The 19,092-nt window shown below is 40.0% G+C and overlaps 1 protein-coding gene across 5 annotated transcripts in view; it reads left to right on the top strand.

Annotated features, from left to right (window-relative positions):
* The window catches only part of CDC16 (cell division cycle 16), a 45,836-nt gene extending 26,744 nt beyond the window's left edge, over positions 1 to 19,092 (top strand). For 3 of the 5 annotated variants that reach the window (XM_058741440.1, XM_058741462.1, XM_058741430.1), the window contains 4 exons: positions 509 to 570; positions 1,686 to 1,821; positions 3,537 to 3,627; positions 7,117 to 7,599. In XM_058741440.1, coding sequence (XP_058597423.1) covers positions 509 to 570; positions 1,686 to 1,821; positions 3,537 to 3,627; positions 7,117 to 7,376 — 549 coding nt within the window. In that variant the 3' untranslated portion in view covers positions 7,377 to 7,599. Of the gene's footprint in view, positions 1 to 508; positions 571 to 1,685; positions 1,822 to 3,536; positions 3,628 to 7,116; positions 7,600 to 18,031; positions 18,430 to 18,684 lie in introns of those variants that run through there. The other 2 variants (XR_009265360.1, XM_058741449.1) reach the window with 2 other exon arrangements.

The following is a 19,092-nucleotide window of genomic DNA, read 5'->3' as shown; positions in this document are numbered from 1 at the left end:
GTGGTTGGGCCCAGACAAGACTTGTTACATGGAGGTTGGCGTTATGCTGGGGCAGCTGATGAATAAGCCTTCGGTAGTTGCTAGGGGTTAGGGTTGACATGGGTGCCGGGCATGAGAGGCAGGCACTTAGAAGGGCGTGAGGTTGGGGAGCTGGGAGGGCAGGAGAGAGGGTAAGAGATGGACGGGTGGCATGCTGGATTTGCAGTGCTTATGAGGTTTCCAAGTGGGAATGTTTAGTAGGCAGATGGAAAGCTCTGGGCTCAAGATACAGAATTTGAATGCCAGCACAGACGGGATCATTAACAGTGTTGTGGTAATAAAATAACAGCATCCTCAGGAAGTCTCTTCTAATAGGAAAGAAAGATGGAGAATCCACAAATACTCTGCTTTGTGCTGTGCAGGCACCGCCAGAGAGGGCGGCCTGCTTCGCTGTGTGCAGTGGTGTGGTTGAATGGGCGTGACTGGAAAGTGGCACATGAGTCACGGGTTTGGTGTTGCTGTGTTTCAGGTGACGGTTGACAAATGGGAGCCTTTGTTGAACAACTTGGGGCATGTCTGCAGGAAGCTTAAGTAAGTGAACTAGGACCATTGCAGAAACATTCTTTGCGATTAAACGTTTACTTAATTTTGTGTAGCCTTTCTCCATGTTTTGTTTTGTTTTTTAAGATTTTTATTTTTAAGTAATCTCTACACCTAACATGGGGCTTGAACTCATAACCCCTAGATTAGGAGTCGTATGCTCTACCAACTGAGCCAGCCAGGCACCCTTCTTTTCCCATATTTTTATTTTGAGGTCCTCCAGCTTTGTACTTTGCTTCTCAGACACAGCAAGCATCAAAATAATTATCTCTAGTGAGTTTTATTATCTCTTTTTTTATTATCCCTGGTAGTATAATTTTATTTTAGAAATATAGAGAATTACAATTCTCTAATAAATTTCATTTTCTTAGATAAAAAAATTGGTATTCAAAATTAATTTGGAAGAATTAGGACAGTAGGGTTTATTTAAAACCATATCCATATTCTAACTTACTGTTTTTCTCTAGGTACCAGTTTTATGATGTGATAAACAGCATTGCAAAAATAGATTCTTTGGTTCAGTATGTTTGGGAAACTCTAGGTTACTCAAAATTTAAGAGGTTTTTCTATTTCAGGATATGTTGGTGTCTTGAGTATTCATTATGAGCTGCAGCATTTCCCAAACCTTATTGAACCTTCTTCTCACGAAAGATTTTACAGGGCAGGAATTCCAGAGAACTTAGGAAAATGCTGTTCAAGTGACTTCTTTGGACCTTAAAGCAAAAACCTTTGGTTGCTTTTAACCACCCCCAGTGTGGGAGGTTTGTCTGGCCCCAAAAGAGACCTTGCAGTGTGGTGGGGCACAGGACCCAGGGCCAGAGGTTATGTTCTGGCTCATGTCTCCCACCTGTGTCCCTGTGAGAGCACCTTCAGCTGGCTGGGTGAGAAGGGCAGGAAGATCCATTTAGGAAGGCGTCAAGGTACACGAAGGTGGTATAACCATTCTGGATGGTTACGGTGATGTACCAGATTGTTTTTGATGTTGGCACATAGATGAATACTCATCTTAGATCTAGAAATTCAGTACTTTCACTGTACCCACTAATTGTTTTCTCTTTCTTCCCGTTCTTTCTGCTCTCAACTCCCTGTCTTTTCTTCTCCCACAGAAAGTATGCCGAGGCCTTGGATTATCACCGTCAGGCACTGGTGTTAATTCCTCAGAACGCGTCTACCTATTCTGCCATAGGGTATATCCATAGTCTGATGGGCAACTTTGAAAATGCTGTTGACTATTTCCACACAGTATGTCTAGTTAACATTTACCACTTTTTTTTTTTTTGAGAAGATCTTTTCTAGCCAACATTGTATTTACCATTTTAAAATTCTTCAGACGACTTCGTGGTTTCTTCTTTCCTTTCCAGAAAAAAGCATGTGTGTGTGATACTCATCAAATTAGAGACAAATGTGAGACTTAGGTCCTAAGTGTGCAGTCAGACATACATGTGTGCATGAGGTTTGTGGGCCTCATCTGAGCTGGGCATGACATCTGGGCAGGAGAAAAGAAATTCTGGTCTCTCTGTTTAGGACTTATAGTTAAAGTCCTAAAGTCCTTGGATCACTTTTTTTTTTTTTTAATTTTTTTTTTTTTTTAACGTTTTATTTATTTTTGAGACAGGGAGAGACAGAGCATGAACAGGGCAGGGTCAGAGAGAGGGAGACACAGAATCTGAAACAGGCTCCAGGTTCTGAGCTGTCAGCACAGAGCCCGACGCGGGGCTCGAACTCACAGACCGAGAGATCATGACCTGAGCTGAAGTCGGCTGCTTAACCGACTGAGCCACCCAGGCGCCCCACCTTGGATCACTTTAGTTGGTGAACAAAACATCTGTGTCATCACAAGGAAAGAATCTCACGTCATACTTCACTAGACCTAAGACACCATCAGTAAGCAGGTTGGGTGCCCCGCCCCCCAACACACAGAAAAACCTTTAAACTTTATACAATTCTTTCCAATCTCTCAGTTTTTTGGTACTTAGAAAAAGCACTCTTTTGGGGCACTCTTTTTGGGCATATTAGGACATAGGTTTTTTTTCAGAGATGACTCTAGTATCTACATAAAAAAGAAAATATAAGTGAAATAAATACTTAAGATGCTCTATTCTTTACATTCAGAGTTTGGTTCTTTTAAATCACTTTCGTACCAGGTGGTCAGTGTCCCTGTTTTCCTGGGGCTGGCACGTATACCCTGCTCTTGAAGGTTTTTCCCAAAGGCGTTGACTATGCAAATCTTACGCTGCCAGAAGGTGTCAACGCAAGGATTTTAGGCAACAGTCTCAGTTCCTGTATTTTTGAGTGTTCACGTGGTTTCAAATCTAGTCTGTACATCACCATGGCTACCCACGCAAAACACCCTCATCACAGCTGTGGCCAGCTGACAGCAGTAGTAAGAAACCACCAGTAGTTTAAAGCGTCCCAAGTTCAGAAATGTTAGAATAAAAAAAAAAAAAATGGGTCTTAGAAAATTGATGAAATAATGGTATTTGGAGAGAAAGATAAAATCTGAGAAAATGCATAGGGTTGGTTAGAGATTTTCAGATGAGATCAAGTCCTGAAGATGCCATTATGATAACTAGGATACTGAGCTAGGCAGAAGTGTGGACTGGGCAGCTTTTCTGGTTTGTGTGATATTTCGAATGTGTGTATTTGAAGATTCTATAATTTACCTCTCTTCTGTGATGTAATTAATGCAGAAGACTTAGAAGGCTCTATGTGGAGACAAAGTTTTGAAAATCTTTTTGGAGGACTGGGATTTCAAACATAAACAGTGGTGTGATAACCCTATATGTGCCCATCGCCCAACTGCAACAGACATCAACTCATGGCCACTCTTGTAGGCCCCCCTCCCCGCAACCTCTGATTCCCTGTAGTGTTTTGAATGGAGTCCTGCAGGAATATTTTTAAATGAAAGAGAAGGAAATACATTTTCTTGTAATAACCATGGTGAATCTTTTCTGCAGGCCCTTGGTCTTAGGCGGGATGATACATTTTCTGTTACAATGCTTGGTCATTGCATTGAGATGTACATTGGTGATTCTGAAGCTTACATTGGTAAGATTATAATTAATTACTCTGATTGACATTGCATCCCATTCTTTAGATTGTTGTATATCTCTGTTTAGGTTTCTCAAATCTCATGTAAGCTTTTAAGTTTAACTTTCTAACCATTTAACTATATTATTAAGAAACTCCATTTATTTGTTGGAACAATTCTGTGGGAGTTAATGGCTCATTAAGTGTTCAGTTTATAATTGAGTACTATAATTGAGTTCAGTTTATAATTGAGTATGCAAAATACTATTATGGAGTATGTGTAAAGTGCTGTGATATACAAGAATCAATCTAATTAATTGCAAGGCACCTGGCTGGCTCAATTAGTAGAGTGTGTGACTCTTGATTGCGGGGTTGTGAGTTCAAGCCCCACGTTGGGTATAGAAATTACTTAAAAATAAAATCTTAAAAAGAAAAAGTGTTGAAACAATCTAAATTGCGTAATGGGAAAAAACCTTAGAGACTTTTAATTTCCAATAGTTTCTAATTTCTAATAAGTAATGAAAACACTCTGGCCTTAATACTTTATAATGAGGTTTGTTGCATATTAATAACATTAATTTTTGCATTTCAGTGGACTGTTAAGTTGGCTTACGTTCACACATTACAGTGCTGTGTAATTTTTTAAGTATTTTTTTTGGTAATGATAAGCAAGTGTTAAGATAAATTTGGGTAGAATTGCTGTCCTTGGGCCTTCATTTAGTGACAAACATTGTAAGGTAAAGAGGGTGTAATGAAGTTAAACTCGAGGTCTGGACTTTGGGGTAGGCAAAGATTTCTTTCACAGGACACAAAACCATGAGAGGAAAGCAGTGTTCAAGTAGGTTTCAGTAAAATTAAGAACTTTGTTCATCAAAACACTGTTATCAGAGTGAAAAGGCATGTCATAGACTGAGAGAACTTACAATTTATAGACTGGTCAGAGCTTGTGTCTAGAATACAAAAAATCCTATAAATTGGTGAGAAAAAGTTCAGTCAAAAATGGGTCCAGAATGGGCAAAATACCTGAACAGGAGCCTCACCAAAGAGGCTGTCCGCCAAAGCAAATGAATGTGCGTACTGTCGTTGCATATTATGGAAATGAAATTAAAACCATAACAAGATGTCATTGCACACCTGCAAAATGGCTACAAGTGAAAACACCGCTAGTGCCTAGTGTTGGTAATGACGTATACACCTGGTATGCTTGTATATTATTGGTGGTTGGTGCTCATAGCAGGTAGAACCACTTTGGAAAACTGTTCAACGTATCTGCTAAAGTTAAACAGACCTGTTAAAGCAGTTATCTGTTGCTGCCTAATAAGCTACACCAACCGACAAGGATGTATTACCTGTCTCAGCTCTGTAGGTTGATTGGTGGCTCATTTACTGGTCTCATCACTAATGCAGCTGTGGTCAGCAGTCACTTGATGGGCTGACGGGCTAAGATGGCCTTATGCACAGATGGAGACCTCAGCCAACCCAGCTGGGCCTCTCATGGGTCTTTCAGACTTCTCCATAGCATGGAGGTCTCAGGGTTCTAACAACAAGAACTAACGCCTCAAGACCTCTTGAAAGCTGGAAGTTTCCTAGAATCACTTCCGTCACATTCTGTTCAGCACAAGTCATGTGATCGAGTGCATTGTCATCAGGGGTGGGGTGTGATTCATTGGGGTGTTAGGGTGCTGACCTACCATGCTGCTCTTAAGCCATAGCAGTTCTCCTCCCAGGTGTGTGCCCAGTGGATCAATGTCTCCGTAAGCCAATGCTCACATGCAGAGTTGTTCACAGCAGCTGTTTGTAACCACACCTAACTAGAAATAACTGGATGTCCATGAGTAGGAGAATGGGGAAGTGAATTGTGGCAAGCATAAGCGGTAGAGTACTACACAGTTAAAAGGACCAACGATGAAGTCACACTGTAACCTAGGTGAATCTCCCAGATTTTGACAAAAAGAATATATACTGGTAAATTCCATTTATGTGAAGATTAGTTAATCATAAGCAAAACTGATCAGTGGTGATAGAAAAATTAGAGTGGTGATTCCTTCTGGTTTGGGAAGGGGAGGTGTTCACTGGAAAGGGCGTGAGGTGGTTTTCTGGGAACTGAAGGTGTTTTCTTTGTGGTCTGGTGGTGGTCATGTGGGTATATGTGTATGTGAGAACTTGCCCAGCTCTGCACACTTTTTACGGTGTGTATGTTGTGGCTCATTTTTGTAAAGCTAAAACAGAAAACTTGAGCTCTGGCACCCTAAAGACCCTGAGTTGGTATCTCAACTCTGCCACCAAGCCCTGTGGCTTTGGGCAAGTCTGAGCCTCAGTTTCCTCTTTTGTTTGAGGAGTGTCTTACAACAGGCTTAAATGCAAAATTCTTACAAAGCTAAGGAAGGTCTGGAGGTAGGGTACTGAGTGAGACAGACATTTTGCCTGTCTTCACGAAGATAATGGTCTTACAGAGATTTCCAAGTGTCTTAGTCATTACTTACTATTTATATATATTTTTTATTCAGGTATAATTGTCATGTAACATTAGTTTCAGGTGTATACCATAATTCAGGATTTGTACATATTGTGAAATGATCACCACGGTAAGTCTAGTTAACATTCATCACCATACATAGTTAGAAATTATTTTTCTTTTGATGAGAACTTTTAAAATCTTCTGTCTTAGCACCTTTCAAATGTGCAATACAGTATTTAATCACTGTGCTGTACTGTTTTTCTTTTTAGAAGGCTTGTTATTATCTGCCAAAACACCTGTTGCTGAAAGCTATTAGTTTGAACTGTGTAAAATTATTTTGTGTCAGAAATGATTGAACCTAATACATCTGTTGGAAATCTCTTCTCCATCATTCATAAGATTTTGATGTGTGGAAAGTGTATTTCCCCTCACTGTGTTTCTGTGTGCATAAGGGTGCAACTGCACCGATGCCAGAATGCCAGTGGGCTGTTCTTGTTTGTAACATGCAAGGGCAAGTGCCTGCTGTGGCTCCCTTGTGTGTGGGGGCTTTAGGGATGGTGCCGCTGCCACATGGGGCTTGAAGTACATGTGCTTGTCAGTCTCCCAGCAGCCGCCCTTGATAATCGAGAAAAAGAATAGGAGGAGAGTGATTGGAATTTCTCCTTCTGAGCTGTACTTGTGCTCGTAAAAGTACCATTGGACTTAGGGGTGCCTGGGTGGCTCAGTCCGTTGAGCATCCGATGGCTTCCGCTCAGGTCATGGTCTTGCAGTTTGTGGGTTCCAGCCCCTCATTGGGCTCTGTGCTGACAGCTCAGAGCCTGGAACCTGCTTTGGGTTCTGTCTCCTTGTGTGTACCCCTCCCCTGCTTGTGTTCGTTCTCTCTCTCTCTCTCTCTCTCTCTCTCTCTCTCAAAAATAAAAATAAACATTAAGAAATAAAAAAGTACCATTGGCCCTAAACGTTGGAGGTGGTGCTACATACATGATGATGGAAATGATAGATAATGACAGGGTTTCTTATTTTATTCTCCTTGTGGTATTCCCTTTTAGGAGCAGACATTAAAGACAAATTAAAATGTTATGACTTTGATGTGCATACAATGAAGACACTAAAAAACATTATTTCACCTCCGTGGGATTTCAGGGAATTTGAAGTAGAAAAACAAACTGCAGAAGAAACGGGGCTTGCACCACTGGAAACCTCAAGGAAAACTCCAGATCCCAGACCTTCCTTGGAAGAAACCTTTGAAATTGAAATGAACGAAAGTGACATGATGTTAGAGACATCTATGTCAGACCACAGTAGTTGACTGCAGACAGATCTCCATTCCATTTTGCCTTGGGGGAGGTTGGGGTTTCCTCACACCCTTGTCTTGTCTTCAGAATTTCCCATTTCTTAACACGAATCCAGACTGCACCTCTACATTTAGGAATGGGGGCCTGCCAAAAGAGACTGGACTGCACACCTTTGCAACAGGTGTTTTCTGACCCTACAAAACAATTATAGGTAGAGGAATAAAGAGGTAAATTGTGTATTATGTCTGTTTTTCCTTTTTCAATAAACTTTCATTTTCAGAATAATTTTAGTCTTATGAAAAAGCTTCAGAGACTGCACAGAGAGCTCCCATAGGACCCCCAGACGGTTTCTCCCTGTTCTCATCTTATGTGACTGTGAAACCTTTGTCATGACAAAGAAGCGCACATTGGTACGCTACAAGTAATGGAACTCTGAGCTTTATTTGGATTTCACCATTTTCCCATTAATGTCCTCTTCCTGCCCTGCATCTTATCCAGGGGCCACACTGCACTTAGCTGTCACATCTCCTTGGGCTCCCCTTGGCTGTGACCATGTGTCAGACTTCTGTGACCTACAGGGATTTGAGGAAGACTGGTCAGATGTCTTGTAGAATGTCCCTCAGTTGGAGTTTGATGTATTTCTCATACTGGACTAGGGTTATTTGTTTTGGGGAAAAAGTACACAGATGGGAATGAAGTATCTTTCTCATCACATGTCAGAGGGTATATAATATAACATGACTTATCACGGATGGTGTTAATCTTGACCACGTGGTTACAATGATGTCTACCAAGTTTTTCCACTGTAAAGTTACTGTTTTTCCCTGCCTGTAATGTGTGATTTAGAAGCAAATCATGAAGTTCAGCCTATCCTCAATAGGACCAAGGTTGTTTTTGTTTTTGTTTGTTTGTTTTTAGGACCAAGGGCTCCACCATCTGGAGGGGGGTCTATCTGCACATATTTGGAAGTCTTCTGTAACAAAAATTTGTGTCTTCTCCCATTTATTCAGCCATTAGTTAAGTATTATCAAAAATGAATATGTATGCATATGTATATGTATACATACTTTGTATTTTAAGTTATAATCCTACACAATATTATATTAGGGCTTCATTTCTTTTTTTATTTTTTTTATTTTTTTTTAACGTTTATTTATTTTTGAGACAGAGAGAGACAGAGCATGAACAGGGGAGGGGCAGAGATAGAGGGAGACACAGAATCCGAAACAGGCTCCAGGCTCTGAGCAGTCAGCACAGAGCCCGACGCGGGGCCCGAACTCACGGACTGCGAGATCATGACCTGAGCCGAAGTCAGACGCTCAACCGACCAAGCCACCCAGGCGCCCCAGGGCTTCATTATTTCAACTTTGGCCATTGGGACCTCCTTGAGCCTGGCTCCTGTGTCCCTGTGATATAACCCCATCCATTTTTGTTGTGATTCTTTGTTCTGGTAAAATACACATAACATGAACTATGGGCTTTAGTTAATAATGCATCACTATTGATACAAATGTCGCAGTGCAAGGTGCGGATACAGGTGTGGTGGGGAGCATGTGGGAACTTGTGCTTTCTTTTCCATTTTTCTGTAACCTAGTGCTCTAAGAAATTATGTGCATGTGTGGGTATAGATATGGGTAGGTAGCCATTTTAAATTTCAAGTGTACATTTCAGTGGTACTTATTTCCAGGTTTTTTTCATTCTTGCAAATAAGTTTTGTACCCATTTGGGCAGGAACTCCACACATGTCCTTCCCCCAGCCTTTGGTAACCTCTAATCTACTTTATGTCTGAATTTGCTTATTCTAGACCATGTAAGTGGAATCACACAATATTTGTCCTTTCGTGTATGACTTTACCTAGCATATTTTTTTTAATGTTTATTTATTTTTGAGACAGAGACAGAGCATGAACGGGGGAGGGGCGGAGAGAGAGGGAGACACAGAATCGGAAGCAGGCTCCAGGCTCTGAGCCATCAGCCCAGAGCCCGACGCGGGGCTCAAACTCACGGACCACGAGATCGTGACCTGAGCTGAAGTCGGACGCTTAACCGACTGAGCCACCCAGGCGCCCCCCTAGCATATTTTTTTAATAAAAGTATTTATTTTTGAGAGAGAGCATACAAGCTGGGGAGGGGCAGAGAGCAAAGGGGACAGAGGATCTGAAAACAGGCTGTGTGCTGACAGCAGAGAACCTGATGTGGGGCTTGAACTCACAAAACCTGAGATCATGACTTGAGCCAAAGTCGGATACTTACTAGATGCCCCTATCAAGCATATTTTTAAGGTTCATTCCTGTTGCAGCTTTTACCAGAACTTTATTCCTTTTATGGCTCAATAATATTCCATAATGTACATCACATTGATTTATGGATGGATATGAGTTATTTCCATCTCTTGGCTATTGTGAATAATGCTGTGAGCATGCGTGTGTAAACATCTGAGTCCCTGTTTTCTGTTCCTTTGGGTATTTGCCTAGGAGAGGAATTGGCTCATGTGATAATCCAGTGCTTTTTATTTTTACATTTTTTTAAATATTTATTTTTGAGAGAGAGAGAGAAACAGAGTGCAAGCAGGGGAGGGGCAGAGAGAGGAGACACAGAATCCAAAGCAGCTCCAGGCTCTGAGCTGTCAGCACAGAGCCTGATGTGGGGCTGAAACTCACAAACTGTGAGATCATGACCTGAGCCGAAGTCGGATGCTTAACTGACTGAGCCACCCAGGGGCCCCATTCAGTGCTTAACTTTTTGAGGAACTGGGCAACTTTCTACAGCAACTGCCCATTTTACATTCCCGCCCCCAGAGCATGAGGTTCCAATTCCTCTGCACCCTCACCGGGACTTTTATTTTTTGTTGTTACAGTCCACTCCAGTGGGAAGTAGCTGTTTCATTTGTGTTTCCCTAATAACTAGTGATATTGAGCATCTTATCCTGAATTTCCTGGCCATTTGTATGTCTGTTTTGCAAAACTGTCTATTCAGATCTTATGGCCACTTGTGTGTGTGTGTGTGTGTAAGTTTATTTTTGAGAAAGAGAGAACACAAGCAGGGGAGGGGCAGAGAGACACAGAATCCAAAGCAGAATCCACACTCAGCACAGAGCCCAATGTGGGGCTTGAAGTCAAACTGTGGAATCATGATCTGAGCCGAAATCAAGAGTCAGATGGTTAACTGACTGAGCCACCCAGGTGCCCCCTTATGCCCACTTTTAAATTGAGCTGTTTCTTTTTGTTGTTGAGCTATAGGAGTCCTGTATTGGTTTTGAATATTAAATCCTTGTCAGATATGTGATTTGCACATATCTTCTCCCATTCTGTGAGTTGTCTTTTCACTCTCTTGATAGTGTCCTTTGATATACAAATTTTTAATTGAATGAAGTCCAATTTATGGTTTCTTTTGTTTATGGTGTTTTTGGTGTCATATTTACAAAACCATTGCCAAATCCAAGGTTATGCAGATTTTCACTAAAGTTTTCTTCTAAGATTTCCATAAATTTAGGTCTTTGATCCATTTTGAATTAATTTGCCTAAATGTTGTAAGCTGTGTTCAACTTCATTCTTTGGTGTGTGGATATTCAGTTTTCCCAGCACCATTTCTTAAAGAGACTGTCTTTTCCCCATTGAATAGTGTTGACATTCATGTCAAAAATCAGTTGATGGTAGGCATATCTGGGTGGCTCAGTTGGTTAAATAAATGTCCAACTCTTGGTTTTGACTCAGGTCTTGATCTCACAGTTTGTGAGTTCGAGCCCCATGTCAGGCTCTGTGCTGACAGCATTGAGCCTGCATGCGATTCTCTCTCCTTTCGGCTTGCTCTCTCTCTCTCTCTCTAAATAAACTTAAAAAAAAAAAAACTTAATTGATGACAAAGATGAGAGTTTATTTCTGGGCTCTGGATTCTATTCCATTGGTCCATATGTGTATCCTTAGGCTAGTTCCACACTGTTTTGATTACTATAGCTTTATAAGTAGGCTTTGAAATTAGGGTGTGTGAATCCTCCAACTTTTTCTTTTTCAAGATTGTTTTGGCTGTTGTGGCTTCCTCGAATTACCATATGAATTTAAATGTTTGTGTTTTTTTTCCCCATTTCTGAAAAAAGATGGCATTGGGATTTTCAGAGAGATTTCATTGAATTTGTCTGTCTTCTTAATATTATATCATCTAATCCATAAACAAAAACTGTCTTTCCATTTAATTGTGTCATCTTGATTTCTTCCAGCAGTGCTTGTAGTTTTCATTGTGCAAGTCTTTTACCTCTTTGGTTAAATTTATTCCCAAGTATTTTATTATTTTTTTGGATGCTATTATAAATGGAATTGTTCTCTTAGTTCCCTTTTTTTGATTGTTCATTCCTAGTGTATAGAGAAACAACTGTTTTTTGTGTGTTGACTTAGTATCCTGAATGTATTTATTAGCTTTAACAGTTTGTGCATGCATGTATGTATGTGTACATGTAGAGCTTTCTACATAACAGGATCATGTCATCTGCAAATAGAGATAGTTTTACTTCTTTTTTTGAATTTGGATTGTATTTATTTCTTCCCACTTGCATAACTTCTCTGGCTCGAACTCCAGTATTACATTGAATAGACATGAGAAGCAGGCATCCTTGTCCTGTCCTTGATCGTAGGACAGGCTTGATCCAAGGCTTCAGTCTTTCACCATCAAGGGTAATGCTATTGTAGGTTCTCATCGATGCCCTTCATAGTTTTGGAGGAGTTCCCTTCTATTCCTACTCTATTGAGTGCTTAGTTGTTTCATCAAGAAAGGTTGCAAATTTTGTCAAATGCTTTTTTTTTTTTTTTAGGTGGATGAATGTGATGATGAGGGGTAATGAGTTCTAGGATTTCAGGGCTGTTGAGGGAAAAACATGACCATAAGGTGGCAGTAGCATATTTTATTTGGGCAAGTGTATTTGAGCGGCTCTTTGGGGGTGATGTGGTAGCAGCGTGGCAGGAAGAGGAGGTTAGAGAAGACTGAAGCGCAGTGGCTGTGTGGTCCTTCATAGTCCCAGGGTGTGTCTTATGTACAGGTTGCAGATGCTGCATGTAGATTTGCCCAGTATGCAAAACAGGCAGGCTCTAAATGGCTAAAGATATGCTTGTTTAAGCTATATTTAAAACAATGATATGTGTAAAAATTGGACTTGGCATTGTTGGGCTTGAGCTAACCAACCCCGTCTGCTGTGAAGAAGTAAACAACATAGGCTTCAATATACAAGGGCCACATCTCTGGTTCACTTATATAACGTCTTGAAGGTTTTTTCCTTCATTATATTAATGTGATAGTTTACATTGATTTTTTTAAATTTGTAAAAAAAAAAAAAAAGTGTTTATTTTAGAGAGAGAGAGAGTGAGCAAGCGAGCAGGGGAGAGGCAGTGAGTGAGACAGAATCCCAAGCAGGCTCCACACCATCAGCATTGAGCCCGATACAGGACTCGAACCCATGAACCATGAGATCATGATCTGAGCCCAAATCAAGAGTCATGCTTGACTGACTGAGCCATACAGGTGCCTCCTACGTTGATTGATTTTTGTGTGTTGGACTACCCTTGCAATCCTGAGATAAATCCTGCTTGGTCACATTGTATGATCCTTTTAATAGAATGTTGAATTTGATTTAATTTTTTGTTGAGTTTACATATATGCTCATAAGAGATATTTATTGGTCTGTAGTCCTCTTGTAGTGCCTTTGTCTGGCTTTGGTGTTGGGGTACTGCTGGCCTCATAAAATGAGTGAAGTAGTCTCTCCTCTTCAGGTTTTTGAGAAGAACTAATGTTAATTCTTTAACAGTGAAGGCTTTTGGTCCTGGGCCTTTCCATGTTGGGAGGTTTTTGATTACTGATTCAATGTCTTTACTTGCTAATAGCTGTTTCCTCTTGAGTCAGTTTTGGTAGTTTGTATGTTTCCAAGAATTGTCCACCCAGGTTGTTCACTTTGTTGGTTAACCATGGTGCATGGTATCCTGTTACAATCTTTTTTATTTCTATAAAGTCTGTAATAATTTCTCCTCTTCCATTTTTTTTTTTTTTTTTTTTTTTTTGGGACAGAGAGAGACAGAGCATGAACGGGGGAGGGGCAGAGAGAGAGGGAGACACAGAATCGGAAACAGGCTCCAGGCTCCGAGCCATCAGCCCAGAGCCTGATGCGGGGCTCGAACTCACAGACCGCGAGATCGTGACCTGGCTGAAGTCGGACGCTTAACCGACTGCGCCACCCAGGCGCCCCTCTCCTCTTCCATTTTATGATTTTAGTAATGTGAGTCTTTCCCCCCCCCACCTCAATCTGGTTAAAGGTTTGACAACTTTGTAGCTCTTTTCAAAAAGCCAACTTTTGATCTTGTTGACTTCCTCTGTTGTTTTTCTAGTTTATATTTCATTTCCACTCAAATATTTATTATTCCTTCCTTCTGCTAGCTTTGGGTTTAGTTTGCTATTCTTTTTCTATTTCCTTAAGGTGTAGAGTTTTATTATTGAAATAAGATTTTTTTAACACAGTCATTTACAGCTATAAATTTCCCTCTGAGCACTGTTTTTGCTGCAGCCCCTAAGTGTTACACTGTGTTCTTGTTTTCATTTGTGCTAAGGTATTAGCTAATTTTCCTTGTGATTTCTTCTTTGACTCATTGGTTGTTTAAGAGTGTGTTGTTTAATTTACCACATATTTGTGAGTTTTCCAGTTTTTCCTGTCTTAGGATTTCTAGTTTTATTCCATTGTAGTTGGAAAGAATATTTTGTGTGATTTCAGTCTAAGTGTTTAAGACTTTTCTTGTGGCGTAATTTATGGTCCTTCCTAGAGAATATACCCTGTTCACTGGAGAAGATTGTATTTTCTGCTTTTGTTGGGTGGAGTGGTCTGTGTAAGTCTGTTAGGTCTAATTGGTTTATGGTGTTTTTCAAGTCTTCTATTTCCTCATTGATCTTCTGCCTACTTATTCCATTATTGAAAATAAGGTGTTGACGTCTGAAACTATTATTATAGAAGTCTATTTCTCCCTTAGTTCTGCCAATGCTTGCTTCATGTATTTTGGGGCTCTCTTATTGGATGCATATATATTTATACTTGTTATAACTTTTGACCCTTTTATCAATATACAATGTCCTTTTTGTCTCATAACAGTTTGCCAGCCCAGCTCTCTCCATTACTATTTACATGGAGTAATTTTTTCCATCCTTTTACTTTCACCCTTTTGTGTCTAAAGCAGGTTTCCTATAGACAGCATACTAATGGATCATATTTTTTTATCCATTCTGGTTTTTAATTGGAGGATTTGATCATTTACATTCGAAGTAGTTACTGATAAGGAATTTGTCTTGAGCTGCCATACAGCTATTTGTTTCTGTAAGTGTTACGTATTTTTTGTTCCCTCCTTATCTTATAGTTGATTTTGTGTGTGTGATGTGCCATTTTGATACTCTACTATTCTGGGGCTTTTTGTTTTTTTTCCTCATGGCTACTCTGGGGATTACAATATCTGACTTAAATTTATAACAACCTAATTTGAATGATTCCAATTTAGTTTTAGTAGCATACATACACTGTTGTTATACACCTCCCTCCCTTTCTTCTTATTATCACAGATTACATCTTTTTTCATTGTTCCCATTAACATTGATTTATAAATACTATTTTATTCATTTGCTTTTTAAATCATATAAGAAAAAAGGAGTTAGAAACCAAAAACCATAAGTACACTAATACTGGCTTTTATATTTACCTATGTAGTTATCATTACTATTGTTATTTCTTGATATGATTCCAAATTATTGTGTAGCTTTCTTTCATTTCAGCTTGAAGGGCTCCCTTTGGGATTTCTTAAAAGGGCACTTGTACTAGTCTACCAGTGATAAACTCCCTTAACCTCTGTTTGTTGGGGATGTCTTAATTTCTCCTTCCTTCTTGAGGAATGGTTTAGCCAGAAAAATTTTTGGTTGACAGTGTTTCTCTTTTAAAGCTTTAAATATGTCATATAATAAAGGGATAGGGTTATATGTTTCATTTGTTGTAACCCTTGCAAGCCTGCATCCTGACTTCACCAGGTATATTATCCTATGTTTTTGTGGTTTCTGAGACATTCGTTCAGAGCATTAACAAAGTATTGTACAGAAATGAATTTTCCTGGCACCTGAAATGGTTCCTTAAACATCAACTTTTTATCTTTTTTTTTTTTTTTTTTAATTTTTTTTTTTCAACATTTTTTATTTATTTTTGGGACAGAGAGAGACAGAGCATGAACGGGGGAGGGGCAGAGAGAGAGGGAGACACAGAATCGGAAACAGGCTCCAGGCTCCGAGCCATCGGCCCAGAGCCTGACGCGGGGCTCGAACTCACGGACCGCGAGATCGTGACCTGGCTGAAGTCGGACGCTTAACCGACTGCGCCACCCAGGCGCCCCCAACTTTTTATCTTAATCTAACATGTATTCCATATTCCTTAAGAAGCTAAGGCAAAAAAAATAAATAAATAAAAAATAATGGCTCTCATTTCCTGAGGTCTAACTCCAGGAGGTCTTTAAAGTAAGTTGCCTGGGGGGCTCAGTCGGGTAAGCGTCCAACTTCCACTCAGGTCATGGTCTCACAGTTTGTGGGTTTGAGCCCTGCATCAGGCTGTGCTGACAGCTCAGAGCCTGGAGCCTGCTTGGGATTCTGTTCTCTCTCTCCCCCTCTCTCTGCCCCTCCCCCACTCGTGCTCGGTCTCAAAAATTAACATTGAAAAAAATAAGACTTTGTACATTTGAGGAATTTGAGTGCAGCTATAGATGCTTCCAAGGCCCAGCATCCTAGCTATTGTGTGTTTCAGCTTATGACAGCGAATGTCAGTTTAGTGCAGTAATGCACTTAGGTCGTGAGTTACCTGCTGCTCTTCAGACTCAAATAATGTGGTTCTGAGTTTTCATCTTTCTATTTAATGGCTTTTTTATCTCTTCTCTATCAGGATCACATGTGCCTACTGTTATGCCTCCCCTCTTTAGCTGGGGCTGGAAAATCAAATGACTGAACTTAAAATAGTAATTTTTAAAATAGATAAAAATATAGGTATTAATACTTTTTTCAAGTTTATTTTGCCTTCCAGATAAAGTATTTCTTCCTGTAATTTCTTCATTGATCACATGGTATGTTTTTTTAAGTTTCCGAAAAAGCAAACTCCTGATAAATGAGCCTCATTACCATATTGACAGTGCTTTAAGAAATGAAAGGCAAAATCCAAGCTGTTTTTCAGGTCAGCAGTCTAGTACCAATGTTTAGGCTTCAGAGAGTATCAAAGAAAGGTAATGTGTAATTGTACTGTCAAGTAGTTTTCTATACCACCCAATATTTTACTCTCATAATGATGCATGGTTTACTAAAAAGGCATCCTTCTTGCCAACTTTAAAGTGATCATGCTGTCATTTTCAAAGGGATATGGGAGTGTTATGGTCACCTGCTGCTTTAAACCAGTGCCATTTACCAATTAGATGTGCTCCCAAGTAAAATGTAGCCTTTCCTGTGACAAGCATTCACCCCAGGATCACATTCATGTGTGGCAAAGCAAAGTTACCTACTTTATTCACTCTGACATTTGGAGATTATTTTCTTTTATTGTCTGTAGTTGTGTATGTAAAACAATGTAAAAGAAAACATATATAACAGGCTTGGCAGTATGTAGGAATCTATTCTTTGTGATGTACTTATTTTTTCATATAAAATCTTAAGCTATTTTGCAAGTGTATTTCATTCACTGTATCTTGAAATTTGTACTATAAGATTTTTTAATTTACAGAATAATTTCATAGTCATACCTGAATTCTAAAATTCTGTCATTTTTGGGAAACCATTTCTGAGAACCTTATTTGTTAATAACAGGAAGTAAAGAATCTGAGGAGTCTTTAAAAATTGACCATGGTGGCTGTTGGCTAGGGGAAAAAAAAAACATTTGGGCATTTTGCTGTCCAGATTGCAGTACACATACAGCAAACATGTGAGTGCCTGTAGGTGCCAGCTACAGGCCTGGACTGGGCACAGAGTTGGATAAAGACATAGTTCCTGCCTAAGTGAAGGCACAGTTCTAGGTTGTTAGGGAATATTCAGCATTGAAACAATGTAGTAACTAGTAAATGGAGGTATGCTTGAATTTCTGGGGATCTTGAATCACTTTGGCTGGGAAGATGTTGGGTTGGGATGAGAAAGACTTCAGGAACGTCCTTCAGGATAGGGCATTCCAGGCCGAAGCCATAGCATAAACCGTGGCTTCACTACGGGGGCACAGTATGGACACAGGAATACCACAAAGCGTTGCACATGACTTGGGCCTAATGAGAACTCCCTTTCTGAAGACAGTTCTTTTCTCCATTTGACAATTTTGCTTTTTGGCCTAGTATAGATGTGAGTAGGTTTGTGGTATGAGGTTTAGAATCCTTATCTCAATTTAAAAACCTCACCAAAGAGCAAAAGATACTTAGATGACTGTGTCAACCTGAAAATAAAGAGCCACAATGAGAGGCAAATGAGTATTTATTTGGGACCAAAGAGTTGCAGTTTCGGGAGCACAGATTCAGGAAAGCAAGGTGGTTTTCATGAGGAAAACAAAGGGAGGTGCAATGACATGATTTAAAGGAGAAATTTTTTTTCTATGGGTGTTTTAACAGGCTAGGCTACTCTGGGTTATATACTGACTGAGTGCTGATTCTGTCTTCAGAAAGTCCACAACCACCAGACTTGTGATCCGGATGTCTGTTCTGCTGACTTTTCAAACAGTTGCTTAAAATAACTGCCGTTTTACCCAGTGCAAAGGTTTTGGCCCAGTTCAAAGGTGAGTATGGCGGTTTCTCTCCACTGGCCACTCAGACTCGATTTTAAAATGGCTCCAGTAATGCCAGTTTTTCAGTTGGTTAGTCTGAATAATATCAAGAAATTAGAAAAGTAAAGACCTGCAAATAGATTGAGAGCAGTTTTTTAAAAGTCCAAATATGTGCTCTGTAAAGACTGCTGAAACATTCCAATTTTTCAAATGAATGGGTTTCACGTTTTTCAACATCAGCCCCTTCTGCATCTACCTCCTTTCCATCTTTTGTATTAAAAGATTTTATTTTTTAATTTTTTTGACATTTATTTACTTTTGATAGAGACAGAGCACAAGTTGGGGAGGGGAAGAGAGAGGAGGAGGCACAGAATCCAAAGCAGGCTCCAGGCTCCAAGCTGTCGGCACAGAGCCCAACACAGGGCTTGAACTCACAAACCGGCAGATCAAGACCTGAGCCAAAGTCGGACTCCTAACCGACTGAGCCACCCAGGCGCCCCTGTATTAAACGATTTTAGGTGGCAACCATATTTTCCTTCTTTTTATCACAGGTTATACCATCAGAGCTTTTGATCAGCATACCTAAACTGCCTGTACGGAGTTGATTTGAGACCAAAAAAAAAAAAAAGAAACCGTGGAGCCAGGGTGGGCAACCTTATCATAGGTGTGTTTCTAATAGGATTCCTTTAGATTTATGAAATATTGACAACTGCTCCTTGCCCCCTTCATGGGGTTTTAGAAAACTGCTTTGGAACTGCTTTTTGAGTCTTGGCTCATTTAAAAGTCACATTCCCAGTGTGTTCATTGGTAGCGAGTAGTTTAAGGATAAAGCACTAGAATTAGGCCTGGACTTACCTCCAGTATCTGACAGTGACTCCCTTCATCTCTGTTTGTACTCGGAAGTTCTCGGGAGAAAGATGCTATGAATGACAAATACAGCCAAGGTAATTAAAAAATAG

This window comes from Neofelis nebulosa, chromosome 1 (genome assembly GCF_028018385.1).
Source record: "Neofelis nebulosa isolate mNeoNeb1 chromosome 1, mNeoNeb1.pri, whole genome shotgun sequence".
Taxonomy (NCBI): Eukaryota; Metazoa; Chordata; class Mammalia; order Carnivora; family Felidae; genus Neofelis; species Neofelis nebulosa.
The sequence above is the reverse complement of the archived record's forward strand: the minus strand, read 5'-3'. Positions and strand labels throughout refer to the sequence as shown.